Source organism: Ahaetulla prasina, chromosome 8 (assembly GCF_028640845.1).
Source record: "Ahaetulla prasina isolate Xishuangbanna chromosome 8, ASM2864084v1, whole genome shotgun sequence".
NCBI lineage: Eukaryota > Metazoa > Chordata > Lepidosauria > Squamata > Colubridae > Ahaetulla > Ahaetulla prasina.
This window is the reverse complement of record NC_080546.1, coordinates 63,737,701-63,759,961: the sequence shown is the minus strand read 5'-3', so window position 1 is coordinate 63,759,961 and position 22,261 is coordinate 63,737,701. Positions and strand designations below refer to the sequence as shown.

The 22,261-nt window shown below is 42.7% G+C and overlaps 1 protein-coding gene across 3 annotated transcripts in view; it reads right to left on the bottom strand.

The window, feature by feature from the left end:
• FBXL5 (F-box and leucine rich repeat protein 5) overlaps positions 1–21,591 on the bottom strand; it is a 46,133-nt gene extending 24,542 nt beyond the window's left edge. The window contains exons 1-5 of one of the 3 annotated variants that reach the window (XM_058192311.1): positions 21,337–21,591; positions 12,509–12,724; positions 11,826–11,921; positions 9,718–9,907; positions 9,335–9,517 (exon numbers count right to left, since the gene is read on the bottom strand). In XM_058192311.1, coding sequence (XP_058048294.1) covers positions 9,335–9,517; positions 9,718–9,907; positions 11,826–11,921; positions 12,509–12,724; positions 21,337–21,507 — 856 coding nt within the window. In that variant the 5' untranslated portion in view covers positions 21,508–21,591. The remainder of the gene's footprint in view (positions 1–9,334; positions 9,518–9,717; positions 9,908–11,825; positions 11,922–12,508; positions 12,725–21,336) is intronic. The other 2 variants (XM_058192312.1, XM_058192313.1) reach the window with 2 other exon arrangements.
• Positions 21,592–22,261: the final 670 nt, after the last annotated feature.

The window sequence follows — 22,261 nt, the reverse complement described above, 5'->3', positions numbered from 1 at the left end:
ATCCCAGCCACGCAGAGGCCCCTAATCCAGCATCTGGTTGAAGTTCCACCCCCCTCTCCAGCCCAGAGAGCAGCTTCGTCGTCGCCAGCCCATCTCCCTCAGCAGGGGGCCTCCAAACAACCCACAAGTTCCCCACAAGTTCCCCCTCAGCTGCCTGCTGGCTAGCCCTGTCCCCCTCCGCGACCAGCCCCACCCCGCTTCAGAGCAACGTTTGATGGCGCACCTGCCAAACTGGCTTACTTCCTCAGCAGGGTGTGGGCTCATATAGATCAGTATGGAGATCAATACAAATTGGAGCAGGATTTGATATCAGCGATTTCAAATGGAATGAATGAAGAAGAGGCCTCAGAATAGATCGCCCAGCTGCACAATGAGGGCGTTGCAGAATTGAGTGATATCGGCGGGGTTGTTGCACTGCTCCGGGCAAGATTTGAACACCCAGACCGTATCGACAACAGCGAGGCCACCATTAAAGCGATGAAGCAAGGTAGTTGACCCTTAAAAGATTTAGTGTGGGACTTTAGGAGGGCTGCAGGGAACCTGGGGCATTGGCCAGACCGCATACTCTTGCACTATTTCAAAGAAGCCATTAATCAGGAAGTCAGAAAAGCCTGTGGGATCCGGGGTGTGCCTGAATGGCTACATGATTGGTACACTATGTCCATAGCTCCGGACAGGGAAATCTACCCCCACCGCCCGACGCCAGCCAAAAAGCTTCCTCGAAAAGTGCTAGCAAGACGGTCCCTCTCAAGGCCTGCGGGAGTTTCCCCCCTCAACCAGCAGGATTGATGAAATGCTATCGTTGTGGGCAATCAGGACATCGAGCCTCTGAATGCCTGGCCCACGCTCCCGTGCCACAACTGTGTCCAGCCATGGCTAACCGAGGAAGAAAGGCTCCAAGGAAGGGCCTGGACACCAGTCAATTTGCCGGACAAGCCATGGAGATTCCCCTGCCCACTAAAGAGAGCAAGGGACCTCCGTCTGATAAAACTCCTCCCAACAAAGCTAGCAAAGAAGATGTACCCATCCCCCGCTTTTCTATCAAAGTAAAGCTAATGGTGCCAGAGAGGAGGGAGCAAAGAGAATTACCAGCCATAATAGATATCGGCTGTACCAGATGTCTGAATGGGATTCCAATTGTGAACCAATTGGGGATCAAAACAAGAGCACCCAATTAAATTCCACCAGATGGATGGGACGTTAATGGGGGGGGGGTCCCAGCCACCCAGATTACAGAACAGATTGGCCTAGAAATTGGAAGATCACGAACCTATACAATTCATAGTAATTCCAAAGATGTTGGATTCTATTATACTAGGCTTGGCTTGGCTAGACAAATGGGCCCCCACCATCAAGTGGGAAGATGGGTACTGAAAAGATCATATTGGAGATAGGCACCTCACTCCCTGCCCACCCTCCCAAGGAATGCCTAACCCATGAAGGCCAGCAGGGAGAGCCAGCAGCCGCTGGATCAGACTTACCTCCAGGTGAACCCCAAGTTTCTAAAGCATATGCAGACTTGGCAGAAGTATTTAGCGAGGAGAAATGTAACATCCTCCCCCCTCATCGGCCCACAGACTGTGCCATCGAGATAGAGCCGGGAGCTAAATTACCAAAACCCAGGATGTTGTTCATGACGCCTGCTGAAATGACGGAGTTGAGGAGGTACACTGTGTCGTAATCCATCAGCAGCCTGCGCAGCTGTCAATGGAATCGGACTGCGATGAGCCTGTTCCTAATGCCCTTATGAGAAGAGCTGCCAAGAGGCAAGAGCAGCTCAAGCAGAGAGGTCACCTCGGGAGTAAGGCCAAGAGATGATTGGCCCCTCCCATAAGGTTTAAAAGAAGACCAGCGCCAGTGTCTCAGTTTGCCGGAAAGCAAAGTTGCAGCTGCGCGCTTTGCTCTGTTCTCTGCTCTGGACATTTATCAGAAAGGACCTTGGCAGTTATCCAAACTGAACTCAGGTTTGTGATAACCGAAGAATGTTTGTTTGTTGGTGAAGCCTTTGTTTTATTTCGAGTTACACGACGCTGGGAATGAACTAATTCCCAGCTGTTCAAATAAAGTGTATTTTTCTTAAGGACTGCGTTTGTTGCTACCTACTCAGGTCTGGATCACAACACATCGACACCAACTTAGCCAGAGGGTTCATCGAGCCTGCAAAATCCAGAGTGGCCGCCCCCATTTTGTTTAAAGAGAAAAAAGATGGCATTTTGAGATTATGCATTGATTTTCAGAACATCAATTGCATTTGCATACAAAACACCTACCCCTTACCATTAATGAAGAATTTGCTGAACCACCTTGCGAGAGGCAAGATTTTCACCAAGTTAGATCTAAGGGAAGCCTACTACCGGGTCTGCATATGAGAAGACGACGAATGGAAAACTGCTTTCAACTGTCCCCTGGGCAGTTTCCAGTTCTGCGTCATCTGCGTCATCACACTTCTCAACTAGGAGGCCACTTTGGATTTTTAAAGACCCTCCATTTAGCTAGAAGACAATCCTAGTGGTCAGGAATGAAAGCCAATATAGAGGACTATGTTAAAAGCTGCGCCACATGCACCACCATGAAGTCCAGACCAGGGAAAGCTCCAGGGCTCCTCCAGTCTGTGGCTGAACCTACAAAGCCCTGGGAGGAGATTGCTATGGATTTCATAGTCGAGCTCCCTGAAGCGGGGGGAATAGAGTGATTTGGACTGTCGTTGATCACCAGAACCTTTAAAAAACATGTTTTCTACAAGCTCTTCAGTCAAAGAGCTTGTAGAAAAAATCCTTTTAAGAGGTTCTGGGCTGCATCAGGCAACTTCAGCTGGGATCGTCAGAGGACCCTTTTAAAATCTTTTTTTCTTCTGGAGATCCCAGATGAGTTTCCTGATCATCACAGGCTTTTAAAATCACTTTTTTACAACCTCTTACAACAGTCCCCACCCATGCCCACCCAATTGTCCTCTCCCCCACTTACCTAATTACTGCTCCTTTCAGGCTCACAAAGGCTTCTTTAATCAGTTGCATCAGCTAGCAACTGAATCTGCCTGCCTGCAGTCCATCTCCTCGGTGAGCAACTCAATCTGCCTGCCTCAATTGGGTAAGTAAACTATTAAAAAATAGTTAATTGGTTTTTTTTTAAGGAGTTGGGTTTTTAGACAGCAATTAAAAGTTAAGGAAGTTTTAAATTTAGCTGCTTTTATCTAAAACAGGGGTCTTAAACCTTAGTAACTTTAAGGCTTGTGGACTTCAATTCCCAAAGTTCCTCAGCCAGCTTTCCTGGCTGAGGAACTCTGGAAGTTGAAGTCCACAAACCATTTGGTGTTTGTGTAGTGTTTCACTCTAACTACACAAACACACAAAATCTCACAAAGCTGTATGTGGCATTTTGTATGTGTGTGAGAGAGAGAATCAGTTGTATTGTGTTGTGTTGTGCGTGTGTAAAGTGTGAAAGTTGGTTTTTGAGCTTTTTGTGGCTGTGTGAAGTTTCTGCTTGTTGCAGGGGCTATTTTAAAGTGCAGCTGCTTTTACAATGTGTGTGAGTCAGTTGTGTTGTGTTGTGTGTGTGTAAAGTACGAAAGTTGGTTTTTGAGTTTTTTGTGGCGGTGTGAGGTTCCTGCTTGTTGTAGGGGCCATTTTGGCTGAAGTGCAGCTGCTTTTATATTGTGTGTGTCAGTTGTGGTGTGTGTGTATGTAAAGTGTGAAAGTTGGTTTTTGAGCTTTTTGTGGCTGTGTTAAGTTCCTGCTTGTTGCAGGGGCCATTTTGGGTGAAGTGCAGCTGCTTTTACATTGTGTGTGAGTCAGTTGTGTTGTGTTGTGTTGTGTGTGTATAAAGTGTGAAAGTTGGTTTTTGAGCTTTTTGTGGCTGTGTGAAGTTCCTGCTTCTTGCAGGGACCATTTTGGGTGAGGTACAGCTACTTTTACATTGTGTGTGTCAGTTGTATTGTGTGTGTGTATAAAGTATGAAAGTTGGTTTTTGAATTTTTTGTGGCGGTGTGAGGTTCCTGCTTGTTGCAGGGGCTATTTTGGGTGAAGTGCAGCTGCTTTTATATTGTGTGTGAGTCCGTTGTGTTGTGTTGTGTCTGTGTGTAAAGTATGAAAGTTGATTTTTGATCTTTTTCTGGCTGTGTGAGGTTCCTACTTATTGCAGGGGCCATTTTGGGTGAAGTGCAGCAGCTTTTACATTGTGTGTGAGTCAGTTGTGTTGTGTTACGTGGGTGTAAAGTGTGAAAGTTGGTTTTTGGTACCTCTTATTGTTTTGTATACTTTGTTTATTATTTTTATTATTTATTGTTATTGGCCATGCCCACCCAGTCACATGACTGCCAAACCACACCCAGTGTCACATGACCATCAAGCCACGCCCACAAAATAAGCCACACCCACAGAACCGGTAGTAAAAAAAATTAGAACCCACCCCTTTGCGAAAGGCATTTTCAAGCCAATTGGAGGCTTCAAGCAAGACAATTTCACTGCCCCAAAACCTCATTGTCTTGCAAAAGTTCTTCTAGTACAAGCCTTAGTTCGCAGAGAACAGAGGCCTAAACTACTGTAGTGCAAGATCAGTAGTGCAACATCTCACACTACTGATCTCGTGTGAACTTGCATTTATAGTACTGCACGAACTGCAGGGCATTGGCGCTTGTGCACAGCTAAGAAGGGTGCATGGGGGTTGAATGAACATGAACTGCAACAAGGAGGGTGTGTGAAAATTGGAAGCCACCAAGGGCAATGGGCAGAGGGCAATGGGCAGGAAGAAGTGGGCAGGGACTGCCTGCCCATTTTGACCTCTCCCTAAAATCGAACAGGCAGTTCAGCTGTTCTCCCATGCCCCAGCACCATTTGACACCCCCCCCCCATCAGCACCTTCCCCAACTGCATGCCACACCGATGCTCAACTGGGCCTCTCCCCAGGATTTAATGCTCACCCTGGATCACCCCTCTCAGCCTTATCTGGCCCATCACAGCTACCCCTTGATGCAGTGGTGGGATTCTGCCGGTTCTAGACGGTTCGGCCGAACCGTTTGTTAAATTGGCAGTCCGCTCTGCCTCTTGCCCCTCCCCTCCCCACCATTACTTACCGGTGTCTGTCCATGGCCGCGTGGCGCTTGGATCCGGTGCACAGCGAGGGCACCGAACGAAGCAGGCCTCCATCCAAGTGTCTCTCAGCCAGTGATTAAAGCGCCTCGCTGGCCACATGGCCAGTGAGGCGTTTTAATCGCTGGCTAGAGAGATGCTTGTATGCATGCAGGCTTTGCCCGGCAGCCGCGTGGCGCTCGAATCGGGAAGGCAGAGGTGCATAGATTGGGGGGGGCAGCTGCCCACCCCCCGATCTATGCAGCTCTGCCTCCTGATTGAGTGCCAGGCGGCTGCTGGCCGGCCTGCCTGCATCAAGCCGCCTCGCTGGCCAGCGAGGTGCTTCAATGGCTGGTGGCGAGACGCTTGATGCAGGCAGGCTGCCAGCAGCCGCCTGGCACTCGATCGGGAGGCAGAGGTGCATAGATTGGGGTGGGCAGCTGCCCCCCCGATCTATGCACCTCTGCCTTCCCGATTCGAGCGCCATGCGGCTGCCGGCCAAAGCCTGCATGCATACAAGCATCTCTCTAACCAGCGATCTCCGATCGGGAGGGCAGAGCTGCATAGATCGGGGGGGCAGCTGCCCACCCCCCGATCTATGCAGCTCTACCCTCCCGATCGAGTGCCAGGCAGCTGCTGGCGGCCTGCCTGCATCCAAGCCGCCTCGCTGGCCAGCGAGGTGCTTCAATGGGCTGGTGGCGAGACGCTTGATGCAGGCAGGCTGCCAGCAGCCGCCTGGCACTCGATCGAGGGCAGAGCTGCATAGATCGGGGGGTGGGCAGCTGCCCCCCCGATCTATGCAGCTCTACCCTCCCGATCTGAGCGCCAGGCGGCTGCTGGCCGAAGCCTGCCTGCATCTAAGCGTCTTGCTGACCAGCCCATTGAAGCACCTCGCTGGATAGTTCTATTCAGCCGACACTTGACTCCCTACAGCTATTTTTTCACCTTCTGCCCAAAATCCAGCACCCTGCAAAAGATTGAATGTTTTAGCCTTGTTCTCACTGGCTCTTTCACTTAATACGATGGCTGTACTAATAAACTAGCATCTAAAGTTGCAACAAAGGGGCTGCAAGACAGAAGGCCTGCCAACAGACCTTGCAGACTTTGGATCCTGGTTTATTAATATAGCCCCTGGATACAGAAATCAAACCAGCCTCTGGAATATATATCCTAAATAAATGGACACCTTGTTGAGCTTTATCCAAAATATCACTGGGCATCGTATTGATAATATCTATCTATCTATCTAGCCATCCATCCATCCATCCATCCATCCATCCATCCATCCACCCATATTTCTATTTTTCTATCACATTGAGCTGAATAAAATTGCTCATAGTGCCATCCTTTCTGTGTCAAAGTTGACACAGCTCATTCTCAAAACGCCTATAGTGCACTCCTAATTTTGAGTTCATGTGCTCAACTATTTTAAGTATGCATCAAAAATATACTGCTCTTTTCCAATTCCCATTCATACCATGGCTAAATGAAAAGAAAAAAACCTTGAAGACAATCTTTTCCCCCAAAACAAAGAATAGAATTACCATATTGCCAGCAAATGTAAGGTGGGACATGCAACCTCTCGCCCTCCAATTTTAAAGAGAATTTTTTTCAGGAGCAGCATAAATTTCTTTTGGTTATAATGCAGCCATAACTCTGAGATATGTTTTTATACCCAAGAGTTAATGGCTAATTTACCAATTACTGCAAAGACAACAAAGCACAAATCAGTATGATAACTCTATCCCAATTGTGGAAGAACTGAGATGACTCTCTGGGCAGGTGTAATTGACAATTACTGTGATGCATTTTAAATAAAAAAATCGTACATAACTGCTTGATTGGGAAAACAGTGTCATTTTATGAGATTCCACAACAGGATTCATATACAGGAAATTCTCAGGCAAGAAACGTTAGAATACCAGGGCAGGGCCAGCCTACCCTACCCCATTTGGAGAAAGAGTGATGGAGAGAAAGAGGGGGGCAGAAAATGATGAAGGAGAGAAAGAGAGATGAAGGATAGAAGGGGGAGAAAGATGAAGGAGAGAAAGGGGGGGAGAAAGATGGATAGAAAGAGAAGGAGAGAGAAGGAGAGATTAAGGAGAGAAAGATTGAGAGAAAGAGGGGGGAGAAAGATGAAGGAGAGAAAGGGGGCGAGAAAGATGGAGAGAAAGAGGGAGGGAGAATGGATTTGTTCTGGTAATTGGTTTAACAAGCGTGGCACTGAAAAAGTGACTTATGACCGTTTTTCACACTTACGAACATTGCAGCAAACTGTCATTAGGGCAAAGAAGCTATGTTACATGACCACCTGGCCACGCCCACCTGGTCACATGAAGCACCGCAGTTGTGACATGAGTGACATGGCTATTAAAAATGCTGCAACAGGCATAAATGATGACCGGTCATAAGTGTGAGGACTGGTCAAAAGTGTGAGAACCTGTCAGAAATCACTTTTTTCAGTCCTCTGGGTAGTCCCTATGTGCACAGGGACTACTGAGAGGGCTGAAAAAAGTGACTTCTGATAGGTTCTGACACCTTTGAACAGACCTCGCATTTATGACCACCTTCACATTTATGCCTGTTGCAGCATTCTTAACCATGTCATTCATTTCACAACTGCTTCTCTTCACTACGGTTACAAGATAGGGTGCAAAACGTAAAATGTGAGGACAGTCGTAAGTGCGAGGACCGGTTAAAAGTGCAAGGACAGGTCAAAAATAACTTTTTCAGCCCTCTGAGTAGTCCCTTGCACATAAGGACTACCCAGAGGGCTGAAAAAACTGATTTCTGACAGGTTCTCCCACTTTTGACCAGTCCTCACACTTATGACCGGTCATCATTTATGCCTGTTTGCAGCATTTTGTGCATAGGGACTACTCAGAGGGCTGAAAAAGTTATTTTTGACCTGTCCTCACACTTTTGACCGGTCCTCACACCTACGACTGTCCTCACATTTTACATTTTACGCCCTATCTTGTAACTGTGGTGAAGAGAAGCAGTTGTGAAATGAGTGACATGGTTGCTAAAAATGCTGCAATGGGCATTAATGTGAGGATGGTCATAAGTGCGAGGACCGGTCAAAATGCAAGGACTGGTCAAAAGTGCGAGGACTGGTCAGAAATGACTTTTTTTAGCCCTCTGAGTAGTTTCTATGCCCATAGCCATGGCCACCCGGTCACATGACCAGCCAGCCACACCCACCTGGTCACATGACCAGCTAGCCACACTCCAAAATAAGCCACGCCCACAGAACCAGTTGTTAAAAAAATTGAATCCCACCACTGCCTTGATGTGAGCGACATCAAGTGAGCCAGGTCGCGTTGGTTATGTCCACTTTCACATGACCACCCAGCCATGCTCACTGGACCTTTGAGGGTGACCATAGTGCTAATCCAACTCTCACTTAAATTGAGTTTAACACCCCTGATTTAGATGAACTGGATAAAATTAAATAATGAGATACACAAAGGAAATACAGGCAGTCCTCAATTAACTGCAGTTGAAACTGGCAACTGCAGCTATGCAACATCGTCATTCAGTGCATCATGTGACCAAGCATGACTTACAACAGTTCTGCTGCAGCCATTAAGCAAATTACTCAGTTATGAAGAATGATGTCATGTGACCATGATTTGTGACTTTCTGCTGGCTTCTCTATTGACTTTGCTTGCCAGAAGCTAGCTGTGATGGTTGCAAATATGATCTTGTGACTGTAGGATGCTGCAACCATCATAAATGCATGCTGATGGCCAGGCAATCACAATCACATGACTATGCATACGCAGTGATAACTTTAGGCTCAAGGCAGGGTGAAATGCTACTGGTTTGCACTGGTTCAGGCAAACCGGTAGTAAAAAAATGCTACTGGTTCTTCTGAACCAATGATCAGCTGTGCTGAGCGATTTATATTAAATCCTGCTTTCTAGTGAATCTAAATCAAGTGGCACAGCTGTCCCCCACTGTACCTTCAAAAGGCTTTTTCTGTGTTGCGCAATAGCGCATGTGGTGCACATGGTGGGTACTACGCATGCACGCATAACAAACTGGTGGCAGGCCTTGGAGGATTTCACCATTGGCTCAAAGTAAGTAAGTATAAATCTAGTTTATCAGCGCTGCTATATGTTTGGTGACTAAACTAGTTATTAATCAAGGACTATCTGTACAACATAATAATGCTTAGTCACTGATATTTTTATCAAGTTTAAAATAACTACAAATTACTAGGAATAATAGGGCTGCTAAAAAAGATTAAGAGTGCAGGCTCTTACCTCTAGCCCAGTGCACAGGATAAAGGTGTTTCCAGAGAAATCCTGTTTTCGCTATCTGTGACCATTTGGTGCTGACTTGACTACATCGGCATAATTCTTGAGGGCTAAGATAGCTAAAAATAGTCAGCATCACCTCAGAAGGCAGATGAACAATGTTGGTGGCTTGTTCTGGTTCTTCGATTTCTAAAAAACAGAAGACACTGTACAGGCACTTGACAAGTTGGTCAATCTTAGCAGAATTCAGCTCTAAAGAGGCACTTCTAGAACTGTGGCAAAGAGAATGCTGTTGACAGCTGCGGGGGGGGTGTTGTGTTAAAAAGGCTGTTTTTGGAATTATGCATCCAGCTACTCATTCACAGCTAACTTTCAATATAAGGGCTTACCATGTTCTGCTTTTTCATCCACAGAATATTTAAAAGCTTTCTGGAGTTCTTCTGCTTGATTCAACAAACTAATCCCTCTACGTATTTCTGCTCCAGTTTCCTTCTGTGAGCAGTGTTGTGCAATTACTTTCTTTTTTATGTCCTTCAGTTCTTCATAGGTAAAATATTCCATCAACATTGGTTGGAAAACCTAAGGGATAACTATGATCACTATTTTAACATCAATTCTAACTTACATTCTATACTACATTTTTTCTTATCTCTGGAAAGTTATGGGCTTTTGGTGAATTATAAACAAATATTCTTTACATTTAAAAAAATCAATGATGAATTCAAGAATTGTGCTTGCTCCGCAAGATCCAAATCTAATGATCAAAGATGACTTCAAATGAAAACATATTTGACAAATAAACATGTAAAAATGGAAAAACTATACATATCAACATGAATAGTAACAAGATAGAAAAAATGTTTATTAAAAACAATAATTTACCTTGACAATTCAGCACATTTTCATGTAGAAACAATGTTTCATCTAATTCTTTAAAAGAGAAACCTGCCAAAGGGCAAGTGTTTTAAAAATAATATACTTTCTTATTTATACTACCATGAGAAACATATCATATAAACAGAGAGAGAGACAGAGAGAGACTGTACCCAATAAGGTACAGAGTTTTGCAGACTTAGTATTTGAAGAGATATTAAAAATCCATTTAAAGTATGTTCTAATCTTTTTTAAAATATTAAATGTTATTCTTTTTCACATTTACAATCACTGCGGCACCCCCATTATCAAAATTCAGATGCTTGGCAACTGTTGCTTGGTTCATATTTATGATAGTTGCAGTTTCCAGGATCATGTGATCACCTCTTGCGACCTTCTAACAAGCAAAGTTAATGGGGACGTCATTTTGCAACCATGTTACTAACTTAATAATAGCAATGATTCACTTAACTGTGGCAAGAAAGGTTGTAAAATGGGGCAAAACTCATTTAACAATTGTCTTGTTTAGCAATAGAAATTTTGGGCTCAATTGTGTCCTAAGTCGAGGACTACCTGTAGTTAAAATAAACATTGACCACTTTTAATTTTTTGAAGCCAAGCTTGGAAGATATAGCAGTTTTAAGGAGCAACACAGCAAATGAATAAATCAAATGTTTATCTACAGTTCTGTCACAAAGATATAAGGCAGTCCAATGAAAATGGGAAGTACGGCAAACATATATATTGCCTTATTTAAACTCAGTGTAACAGCACAAATATACTAGCAGTAATCAGTAGAGTACCCAGAGTAAGATGGGGAAAAGAAAATAATAGATGTGAGCTGTTCTTTTGCTTAACAGGATCTGCTAGTATAGATTCCAACTTGGATTGCAATACTGTTTACGATTTAGCCTTTATTATTAGAATATTTTTAAATCCTGCCAGGGTACAAGAAACAAACATCTAAGGGCTGCTTGGTTTTACAGAATTTCCATTTGTAATATGTGTTCTTGATAACTCTAAAATATATTTTGAATCTAGTTTTTACATGAAAAGACTTTTAGCCATATCAGGTGTAAAATTTAATTAGCACTGAAGACTTAACAAAAAGAATTATCCTTTAATTTAATTAAAAGAATTAAAAAGTTTATTTGGGTGTGCTTCATATTAATATTTCACAAATTGGTGGGACCTATTTTGCTCTCATTTACAAGGAGAACAATGGATTTGCTTATGTACACAAATAGTTTAAGCTCTCTCTCTGTGTCACTGTGAAGATTTTCTTAATTCAAATGACAAATCCAATGATCAAGATAGTTTCAAATGTCACAGAAGAGACTGAGAAGAAACACAAGGAGTTTGAAACATTTCACACTGTAAAATCCTAGAGGCTAAGGACAGGGCTGGAGGATGGAATGAAACCCCAGGATTTTTTCAGCTGAATTTACCTTCTCAGTTTAGTGAGTACATTCAATGAAAGGGCAGAAATCATGAAGTAGCATTTTCTTTTAACACATAAGGCAAAATCTTTCTTTTTATAAAAATAATGATAAAAACACACTATTTATTCCAAACATTAAAAATAAATAAAACATTTCTCAAAACATTTAATCAAACCACTCACCTCCTCTTCCTCTTTCATGTGAGGAAGGAAATCTCTGGTAAAAGCTTCCAATTGTTCCTTTAGCTGTTTCGCATAGTTGAGCTGCTCATATTCATTCTGAAAATTAGTTTTCAAATTCATCATAGAACTTTATATGCCACTTGTTATAAATGTTTGATCTACTTATTAAATCAATAATACATTACATTTGAAGTATTAGACATAAACATTTTAAGACAAAAATAAAAAAATACTGAAGTTGGGTTTCAAATATTTAGCAATGCAATGGCTTTTTCAATTTTAATCTATCAGCTATACAAAATTGGGATTACAGTGGAAAGCACTATGACATTTGCTTCTTTAAAGATATGTTTGCTATCGAAGTGAACACAACCTCTAACAAAAGGGCTTTTTTTACACATTTTGTGTGGCTTAACTAGATGAGCAAGGAGCACATTCACCAAATTTAGAAATCAAAGGAAAATTTCAAAATAAATTTTTGGATAAAAGTTATATGTTAAATACATTTTCTCTTCTGAGTATATTACACCAGCAAAAAAACCCATGTTTCCTTCACAAAATCATATCAATCAACGAAAATGATAGTCTCCGTTTTTATAATTAATCATTTACATGCAGTATTGATATTGCTTTCTAAGAACTATTCTTCAATTGATTTTACCGTTGCCAAAAATCAAACTCACCTTTACATTTTTCAAGCCTTTTTCAAAGAGACTAAGCATCTCTGACAACTTATTGTCTGAATGTACATTATATACAGTTTGACTACGTTGCTGAAGTAAACCAATGATGTATTCATTTTCAATCTGTTCATGCATTTTAAACTCTTTAAATGTAGCATATAATGATTGGAGGAGAGCTCGGAAATCATTGTTGTTGGAGAAATTTGTCTTAGAAAGCTGGAAAAAAAAGAAGATTTGCACATTAGACATTTATGTTTTCTTTGAATTAATTTTTAAAAAACTAATTCTAAGAAGGTATTAGCCAATTATAAATTCCTAACTAAATTTGAACTTCTGTACTTTTATCCAGCTCTGCTTAAAATTATTGTAGGTATTATTGTTAAATGTTAAATGTTATATACTGGGGAAAAAATCAGATCTAACCAATAACATTTATAATTTTAATTCATATAAAGTCAAAAGACAACTGGACTGTTTTTTCCTTAAGGAAGAAGAAAACATTCCACTTCTCATCCAAGAAGTTTCATCAGTTCTGATGGCAGAGGAATGGAAGGATAGGTACTGACAATTAAGACTGGATGGTGGGGGTGAAAGGATAGGTTCTAACAGGATGAGAAGGATAGAAGAATTGTATTCCTTTGCAGTCATCTGGTTGTTAGCACTGTCTGAGAAATGTTGAGGCCATTTGGCATAGATAACTCCCAAGTGGCCTCAACAGTTCTCAGAGTGCTAACGACCAAATGACAGCAAAGAAATATTCTTCCATTCCCTCCCCCCATGATCCTATCAGAACCTATCCTTCCATCTCCCCACTAGCCAGTGTCAAATATCAGTACCTATCCTTCCACACACACACCATCATCAGAACTGATTAAGCTTCTTAAGGAAAATGTTTTCTTCTTCTTCCTCAAGGAAAAAAACAGTTCAGTTGCCTTTTTAAAAAGCACCTTTGAGATAACTATGACCTGGATGACTGAGAATCTCCACAGACGTATACGTCAACATTTTTGCATTGTGGATTTTACAAAATGTTCTGAAAAAGAAGATAAAGTTCCTGCCGCAATTTTTTTTGTTGGGAATTATTACGGATTGTACAGTAATTGAGACTAAATTGATTTTAAATCTAATAACTGCAGCAAGATTACTAATAGGACAATATTGGAAGAAAAAAGAAGTACCAACAATAGAAGAATGGATATTGAAAGTTGCCAATTTGGCTGAGATGGCGAAGATATCAGCCTTTTTGAAAGACAATACGCAAGAAAGATACTTAAAGGAATGGAAAAAATGGATTGACTATATTCAACGTAGATATCAGACTAAGAGTTATCAGACTGTTTTTGAATGATTATGATGTATTATTTTGATTGCTTTTGGGGAAGTTAGGAATTGATGATTGTAGGGTACAATTAAGTTGGGATGAAATTTTTAGCATATGTTTGTTTTATTTTAACTATACCTTGTGCTCGTTCCGGGAAGTCGGGGAGGGGTTGCGAAGGAGGGGGAGGAGGGGGGAAAGGGGGGAAAAAAAATTTTTTGTAAAACTTTTTGAATAAAAAAAAAAAAAAAACATTTTTGCATTCATGATAGCTAAAAAGCATAACATTCAGGAAACACTAAAAATGAAAAAAATGAAAACAGTATTTCATGGTCATAAACAAGCATTTTAAAACATTTTTTCAGTCTAGATATTATGATTAACAGTCCTCTTAACTAGGACTGCTGACTTTTCATTTGAAATACTTAATCTTTCATTTGAAAGATCTTATTCAGCCAGTAATTATATGCAGTAAGTATAATTTATGACTTAAAAATAAAGTTCGAACATGAAAAAGGTTACATTATTTCCATGTTTTCTGAGAAGACATTTTTAGATGTACCTAATTATCAAGTTTACAATTTTGCAGACATACTCAGAGTTCCATCATGAGTAACTGCAGTTTGATCAATTATGTACCTTATTTTTATAGAACTTTTAAAACAATTTTCTTTTCAAGTTTGTTTGAAGGAATATAGCTGCTAGATTCACTCCAATCCATTGTAGTGCTCTCTGGAGACATTGAAGTTTACATAAATTTCACTATGGTAAACAACACACTTTTAAAAAATACCTATCCATTTGGTCAATTTTTTTAGCTGGTGTAATGGCACTCAGCTTGATGTACCATATTAAGTTAATGTTCCGAAGAATCCTAAGAATGTAGAAACAATGCAATTCCAAAGCAATTGTTTTAGCTAGCAGTACCTTGTCAACAATTCTACTAGCAAAAACAATACAATCTTCCAAATTTGAGTGTTTTATTTGCACCCATATTTAGTCTAATACAGCTTCTTGAGAAGCAAAAGTTAAATTTCCTGTTTAGCTTGAAGATCAATATTCCCCAACACTTCTTTCACTGGAACTGTCAGTGAAATAAATTGGGTTTTCCTTACTCCCACAATCGATAAACTGCTGTTCCAATTGTTCCAGAGGACTTGGCTACTTTAATACTTCAGGGAATGATGTGTTATCCACCCAATATGCTTTGTGAAATAGTCCTGTCAAATGTTTTACAAAACCTAACAAATGGAACAAATCACCAAACCCTCATTTTTGGAATATGGACAGACCAGAAAGTTAAATCTGTGTACACATTGTTTTTCTTATTATTAGGTATTTTCATAGTAATTATTATTATTATTATTATTATTATTATTATTATTATTATTATTATTATTATTATTATTATTATTATTATTATTATTATTATTATTATTAATAATAATAATAATAATAATAATAATAATAATAATAATAATAATAATAAAATTTTTATACCGCCCTTCTCCCGAAGGACTCAGGGCGGTTTACAGCAATAGTAAAAAACAACAGCAATATACATGTAAAACCATACTTAAAAAACTTATTACACAAATGGCCGAATTAAAACATTTAGAATAAAAACCCATAAAATATAAAATGTTAAAATATTAAAACTAATTAAAATCCCATTAAAAAATCCTATGCCAGTCCTGCGCGAACAAACAAATAGGTCTTCAGCTCGCGGCGGAAAGTCCGAAGGTCCGGCAGTTGCCGAAGTCGAGGGGGAAGTTCGTTCCAAAGGGTGGGAGCCCCCACAGAGAAAGCCCTCCCCCTGGGGGCCGCCAGCCGACATTGCTTGGTGGACGGCACCCTAAGGAGTCCCTCTCTGTGCGAGCGTACAGGTCGGTGGGAGGTATTCGGTAACAGCAGGCGGTCCCGTAAGTACCCTGGCCCTAAGCCACGGAGCGCTTTAAAGGTAGTCACCAACACCTTGAAGTGCATCCGAAAGACCACAGGTAGCCAGTGCAGACTGCGCAGGAGTGGTGTTACATGGGAGCAACATGTGGCTCCCACTATCACCCGCGCAGCTGCATTCTGAACTACCTGGAGCCTCCGGGTACTCTTCAAGGGGAGCCCCATGTAGAGAGCATTACAGTAGTCCAAGCAAGAGGTAACCAGAGCATGAGTGACCGTGCATAAGGCATCCCCGTCAAGGAAGGGGCGCAACTGGCGAACCAGGCGAACCTGGTAAAAAGCCCTCCTGGCGACGGCCGTCAAATGATCTTCAAAAGACAACCGTCCATCCAGGAGGACGCCCAAGTTGCGCACCCTTTCCACTGGGGCCAATGATTCGCCCCCAACAGTCAGCCGCGGCTGCAGCTGACTGTACCGGGGTGCCGGCATCCACAGCCACTCCGTCTTGGAGGGATTGAGTTTGAGCCTGTTTCTCCCCATCCAGACCCGTACAGCTTCCAGACACCGGGACAGCACTTCGATGGCTTCGTTGGGATGGCCTGGGGTGGAAAAGTACAGCTGCGTATCATCAGCGTACAGTTGGTACCTCACCCCAAAGCCATTGATGATCTCACCCAGCAGCTTCATATAGATGTTGAACAGGAGAGGCGAGAGAATCGACCCCTGCGGCACCCCACATGTGAGGGGCCTCGCGGTCGATCTCTGCCCTCCTGCCAACACCGTCTGCGACCGGTCAGAGAGATAGGAGGAGAACCACCGATAAACGGTGCCTCCCACTCCCAAACCCCCTAACCGGTGCAGCAGGATACCATGGTCGATGGTATCAAAAGCCGCCGAGAGGTCTAATAGGACCAGGGCAGAGGAGCAACCCCTGTTCCTGGCCCTCCAGAGATCATCAACCAGCGCGACCAAAGCCGTCTCCGTGCTGTACCCGGGTCGGAAGCCAGACTGGAACAGGTCTAGATAGACAGATTCATCCAGGTATTGGGGTAATTGACATGCCACCACACTCTCAACAACCTTCGCCACAAAGTGAAGGTTGGAGACAGGACGATAATTTTCTAAAACAGCCGGGTCCAGGGAGGGCTTCTTGAGGAGGGGCCTCACCACCGCATCTTTCAAGGCGGCGGGGAAAACCCCCTCCATCAAAGAAGCATTTATAATCCCCTGGAGCCAGCCTCGTGTCACCTCCTGTGTGGCCAACACCAACCAGGAGGGGCACGGGTCCAATAAACATGTGGTGGCATTCAACCACCCCAACAACCTGTCCATGTCCTCGGGAGTCACAGGGTCAAATCCATCCCAAATAATCTCAACAAGACGTGTCTCCAGCCCCTCACCTGGATCTACCCACTGTTGATCCAATCCGTCCCGAAGCTAAACGATTTTATCGTATAGATAACCACTAAACTCCTCGGCACAGCCCTGATAAAGGAGGGAGCGGGTCACCCAAAACAGGGCCGCCGGGCGGTTATCTGCCGACGCAATGAGGGAGGAAACATAAGAACGCTTCGCTTCCCTCAGTGCCACTAGGTAAGTCCTACTATTGGACCTAACTAGTGTTCGGTCAGCCTCGGAACGGCTGGATCTCCAGGCACTCTCTAGGCATCTTCTCCGGCGTTTCATCTCCCTCAGCCCCTCGGAGAACCAAGGAGCTGATTGAGGCCGACGCCGGGTCAGAGGCCGCAAAGGCGCGACACGATCTAAAGCACCAGTCGCGGCCCGTTCCCAGGCCGCAACTAACTCCTCAGCCGTGCCGTGGGCCAGATCCTCAGGAAGTGGCCCAAGCTCCATCAGGAACCTCTCTGGGTCCATCAGGCGCCTGGGACGGAACCAGCTTGTTGGTCCCATCTCCCTGCGGTGTTGAGCGGTGGTCCGAAAGTCTAGACGAAGGAGAAAATGATCTGACCATGACAATGGCTCGGTAATTAAATCTCCTAAATCCAGATCATTTAACCACTGTCCAGAGATAAAAATCAGATCCAGTGTGCCTCCCCCAATGTGAGTAGGGCCATCAACTATTTGTGTCAGGTCCAGGGCCGTCATGGAGGCCATGAACTCCCGAGCCGCCGTTGATGACAAGCCGGTTGATGGTAAGTTAAAGTCCCCCATGACTATAAGTCTGAGGGTCTCCACCACCACCCCGGCAAGCACCTCCAGCAGCTCGGGCAGGGCTGTAGTCACGCAGCAAGGAGCCAGGTACGTCATCAACCCTATGACCCCATTTCACAAAGAGGGATTCACAACCGGCTATCTGAGGTACAGTGGTCTCCCTCGGTTCTAGACTTTCCTTAATCACAACCGCTACCCCCCCCCACCCCTACCTTGGGCCCTCAGTTGATGGAATGCTCGGAAACCCGGTGGGCACATTTCGACAAGGGGAGTTCCCCCTTCTGTGCCCAACCAGGTCTCCATAATGCCCATAAGGTCCGCGGATCCCTCCTGCATAAGATCGCAAAGCAGGGGGGCTTTGCATTGCAGAACAAAAAAGAAACTTTTTTCAGAAGGAATGTAGTGACATAAGTAATCTTTAAGTGATTAATATTTAAAGGACTGGCACACACTGTGCCTCCACATTCTACATTTATGTTTTGATAATGGTGAGTTATATTCAACTCCATCAGTAATATCAGTTTTATTTATGCTAAAACTGCTCATTCAAGTACTTACACATGCGATTCTACCTGTACACACTCTTTCAAACTAGGTAGAGCTCAATTCAACAAACTTAAACAGAATTTAAGTGTGAAATTCAATAACACTCTTCTTTAAAAAATATAAACTTCTGAAAGCTCAGAACTTTTGTAGTTCTTTATATTTCTCCACCTTGATCAGGTTTTTCCTCATTATAAATTTATTACAAATATGATTTTTGAGGCATACACTGCTGATCCCAGACCCATACCTATGATCAAGGTTCCTTGCATACATAGCACAAGACAATCTTGAGCAAACTACAGAGGTACTTTTAGTAAGCCAACTTCTTTTTTTATGGGTGAACAGATCTAGAAAAGCACTGTGACTGACCCTGTCCCAGGATATGAGCCAGCAGAAAACCAAAGCAGTTTTCTGGATTCAGAAATTCAGTGACTTGAGTGGAATCCTGATCTCTTTTCCAGGAATGGAAAAGAGGACAAAACTTAATTTTTAATTTCTCTTTAAGCATCCTCAAAGTGATACCCGATAGACAACACTCCAAAGAACCTGGCTTCCCTTTTGCTTTGGCAAGGAGCCACAGAGCACAATAAGAGAGCGAAAGAATTCTTCCTTGGATCAAAGGCATAAATAAGCAACTCAGATAATTCTCTTTCCTGAAGCATATTATATAGGGTTTGGGATTTTTTCTTTTTTAATGTTGCTCTTTCAACCAAAAAAAGCTAGCTAGTCATTTTTTTTTTAATTTACATTTATATCCCGCCCTTCTCCGAAGACTCAGGGCGGCTTACAGTGTGTAAGGCAATAGTCTCATTCTATTTGTATATTTACAAAGTCAACTTATTGCCCCCCCCGAACAATCTGGGTCCTCATTTTACCTACCTTATAAAGGATGGAAGGCTGAGTCAACCTTGGACCTGGTGGGACTAGAACCTGCAGTAATTGCAAGCAGCTGCTGTTAATAACAGACTGCATTAGTCTGTTGAACCACCAGAGGCCCCTATCTTCTGAATATCTGTCTATATCATCATAACAGCTGTGGAATGTCTGGTAATCCTTGTTTTATATTACAGATTAAAATGTAGACTCACACCTCTTCTGAAGTAAATAGCTAAGTACTATCAATTATATTTAAAGGCAGGTATAAACACCTAACATCTTGCTAATATAATATTGTCAAAATACATTGTAACTGAGTATTATCTGCTTAACCAAGTTAACCTGTAAATGCAAAACAAAATAATCCTTTATCACCTTGAAGAAAAACAAACCGTTAGAATATAACTTTTCTCAGACTATAGTCATTAAGGCAAACTTGATTATGATACAAATGTCTTTCTCCAGTTGCATTATTTTCACCTGCATAGAGATTGTACAGAAGACAGTGCTTTGATTTTTTCCCACTCAAACCTGAAACTCCTTTGTAGATCAAGAACTGGTTCTTTAATTTTTCAAATTTGTATCTCTGTCCAAATGTCTAATTTCTAGTTGGCAAATTGATTTTAATTGACAATAATCAAGTGATCATGTTTCATGTGCTGTGTATTAATTACAGCCACAGATTTCAGAGGATTGCTCTTGTTCTGTTCTTCCAACTTCTGCACTCAGTCAAGGTCTTGAAAAATGATAAAAACTTTTAGATCAAGATCATTACTACTTGCAGCAAAAAGTCACCAAAAGAGAGACTAGGAGAAAAAATCCATTAAATGCTTGACTCCTATTCATATTCAGTTGAATCATCCTGTTTTGTATCTAATACTTGTGCCAAACAACATTTCAATTACACATATTTTTCCACCAGTTCAATTTTCTGCTATCCTGGATGGTCTTTCAGACTCCTGAAACTTTCGTTAGCTCAGAAATTTATGGTTGGGAACAGCAAATATAAATGTCTAATCTGCACATTTGTATGCCAGCAGCATGTGATCTCAAATGACTAGTTTTCATGTCCATGCCTTTTTAAAACAAATATTTGGAAAATATAAATATAATTTATATATTTATATATAAATATAAAAGCAGCAGTTACCACCAGATTGATTCAACCAGATAGATTCCTATATTAAGTTTATGAACCATGATTGCTGTTTTTATTGTAATGAATATTGTGTTATCCCAGTCCCACCCGAAGTTCACACAGACAGGGCTCAGAGCTGGTTTTGACTGCAGCTGCTGCTAAGTCCAGGTCTGTATGATAAAATAATGCATTAATATGTCTTTATCTTAAGCCTCAGCAACAAGAAGATTCTGAAGTCTGGTAAAAAATATGGCAGTACTAACGATTTGGAAAGAGACATCTCTCACATTCATAAGATTTATAAGGCAGCGACTGGCAAGTGAGGGAGGCAACCTTTTCAGAGTGCCTCTGGATCTGATTCAGTCTACTTCACCAGGCAGCTGTAGCTTTAGACCTTCAGCTCCTTAAAGGACTGCCTTAATCTTAGCAAATTGAAGACGGGTGGACTTCAATATGAGGTTGACTCAGCCTTCCATACTTCTGAGATGGGTAAAATAAGGAGCCAGATTGTTGGGGGCAATATGCTGACTCTGTAAAACCGCTTAGAGATTGCTGTAAAGCACTATGAAGAGGTATATAAATCTAAGTGATATTGCTGTTGCTACTACCCAGAATCATCTAGCCAGGGAGCTGAAGTTCACATCTTCCAGTTGCTGGAGTTGAGAAACACCGACAACAAAGAGATGGGCAAGGAGGGGAAACCTTAGGTCAGTTATTCACCCCACAGGAAAATAGATTTTTATTCCTGGATTAAAAGGGAAAAAAATCATCTCTAAAAGCAGAAAAGCAAGAAGAGCGAGAAATACGTCGCGCGCAACACAGCAACCCAAGTGCGCAACCGCGGGGGGGGGTCTCCCCTTTTGTGCGCAGGCGCAGTACCTCCATTCCGGCGGCTGAGGCCGAGACGCGGGGGTGTGTCACGGCGGTAGCGGCGGTTCCAACGACGCCCCTCAGCCCCTTCCCTACCTTGTCACAGTAGAGCCCGACGAGCTGCTTCATCCGCCAGTGCGGGGCGGTGAAAACATCCACCTCCTCTGGGAAGGGAGCCATCTTCTCTCCCCCATAGAGAGCGACGTTCGCTCCCTCAGCCGCGCTCCAGCGACGAGCATAGGTGGCCTGCTTTGCGCACGCGTTCCTAGTGGAGGCGGTGCAAGCTCCGACCACACCCAACAATCTCCCCGTCACGTGGAGGAAGGCGAGTGCTTTTACCTAGAGAGGTGTTTCCGGGCCGAGAAGCGGCCCTTTTCAGGCATTTTGTAGAACTAGGAAGTGAGTGTCTTGCATCGCGTGACTTCCTAATAAATATGCTTCTTCAACCAGGTGGCAAATTTACAGGAGACTTAACATGGCCTAAATTATGAATGGCCAGTTATGCAATTTGCAATGGCGGGGGGGGAGGGGGGGCGCTGTCCTGTGTCACGCATGAAAGTGTTTTTCAACCTTACCTACTATTAAGATGTGTAGACTTAGACCTCCCAGTGATTTTCCTCCGTTTTTAAAACTCCATTTATTTATTTTTAATCTGCATGTTGGTTCTCTGAACTCTAACAAAGTAATTGATGGATTGTTATAATCGATTGATGTTCCCCCACCCTTCCCCCTTCCCTTTTTTGATTTATGGAATGCTATAAGGTTCTGTTTTGACTTCAGCATCTGTCTCTGCAAAAACTTCTTAAAACTCTATTTTCCACAGTTTTAATTCTAAAAGGACAGAAATGTTGTGGGTTGTAATACAAAGCAGAGCCTCAGCCTTTCTTTACAGTGAAATTGCCAGTTCTTCCTTAGTTATTAAGAAATGAGAAAT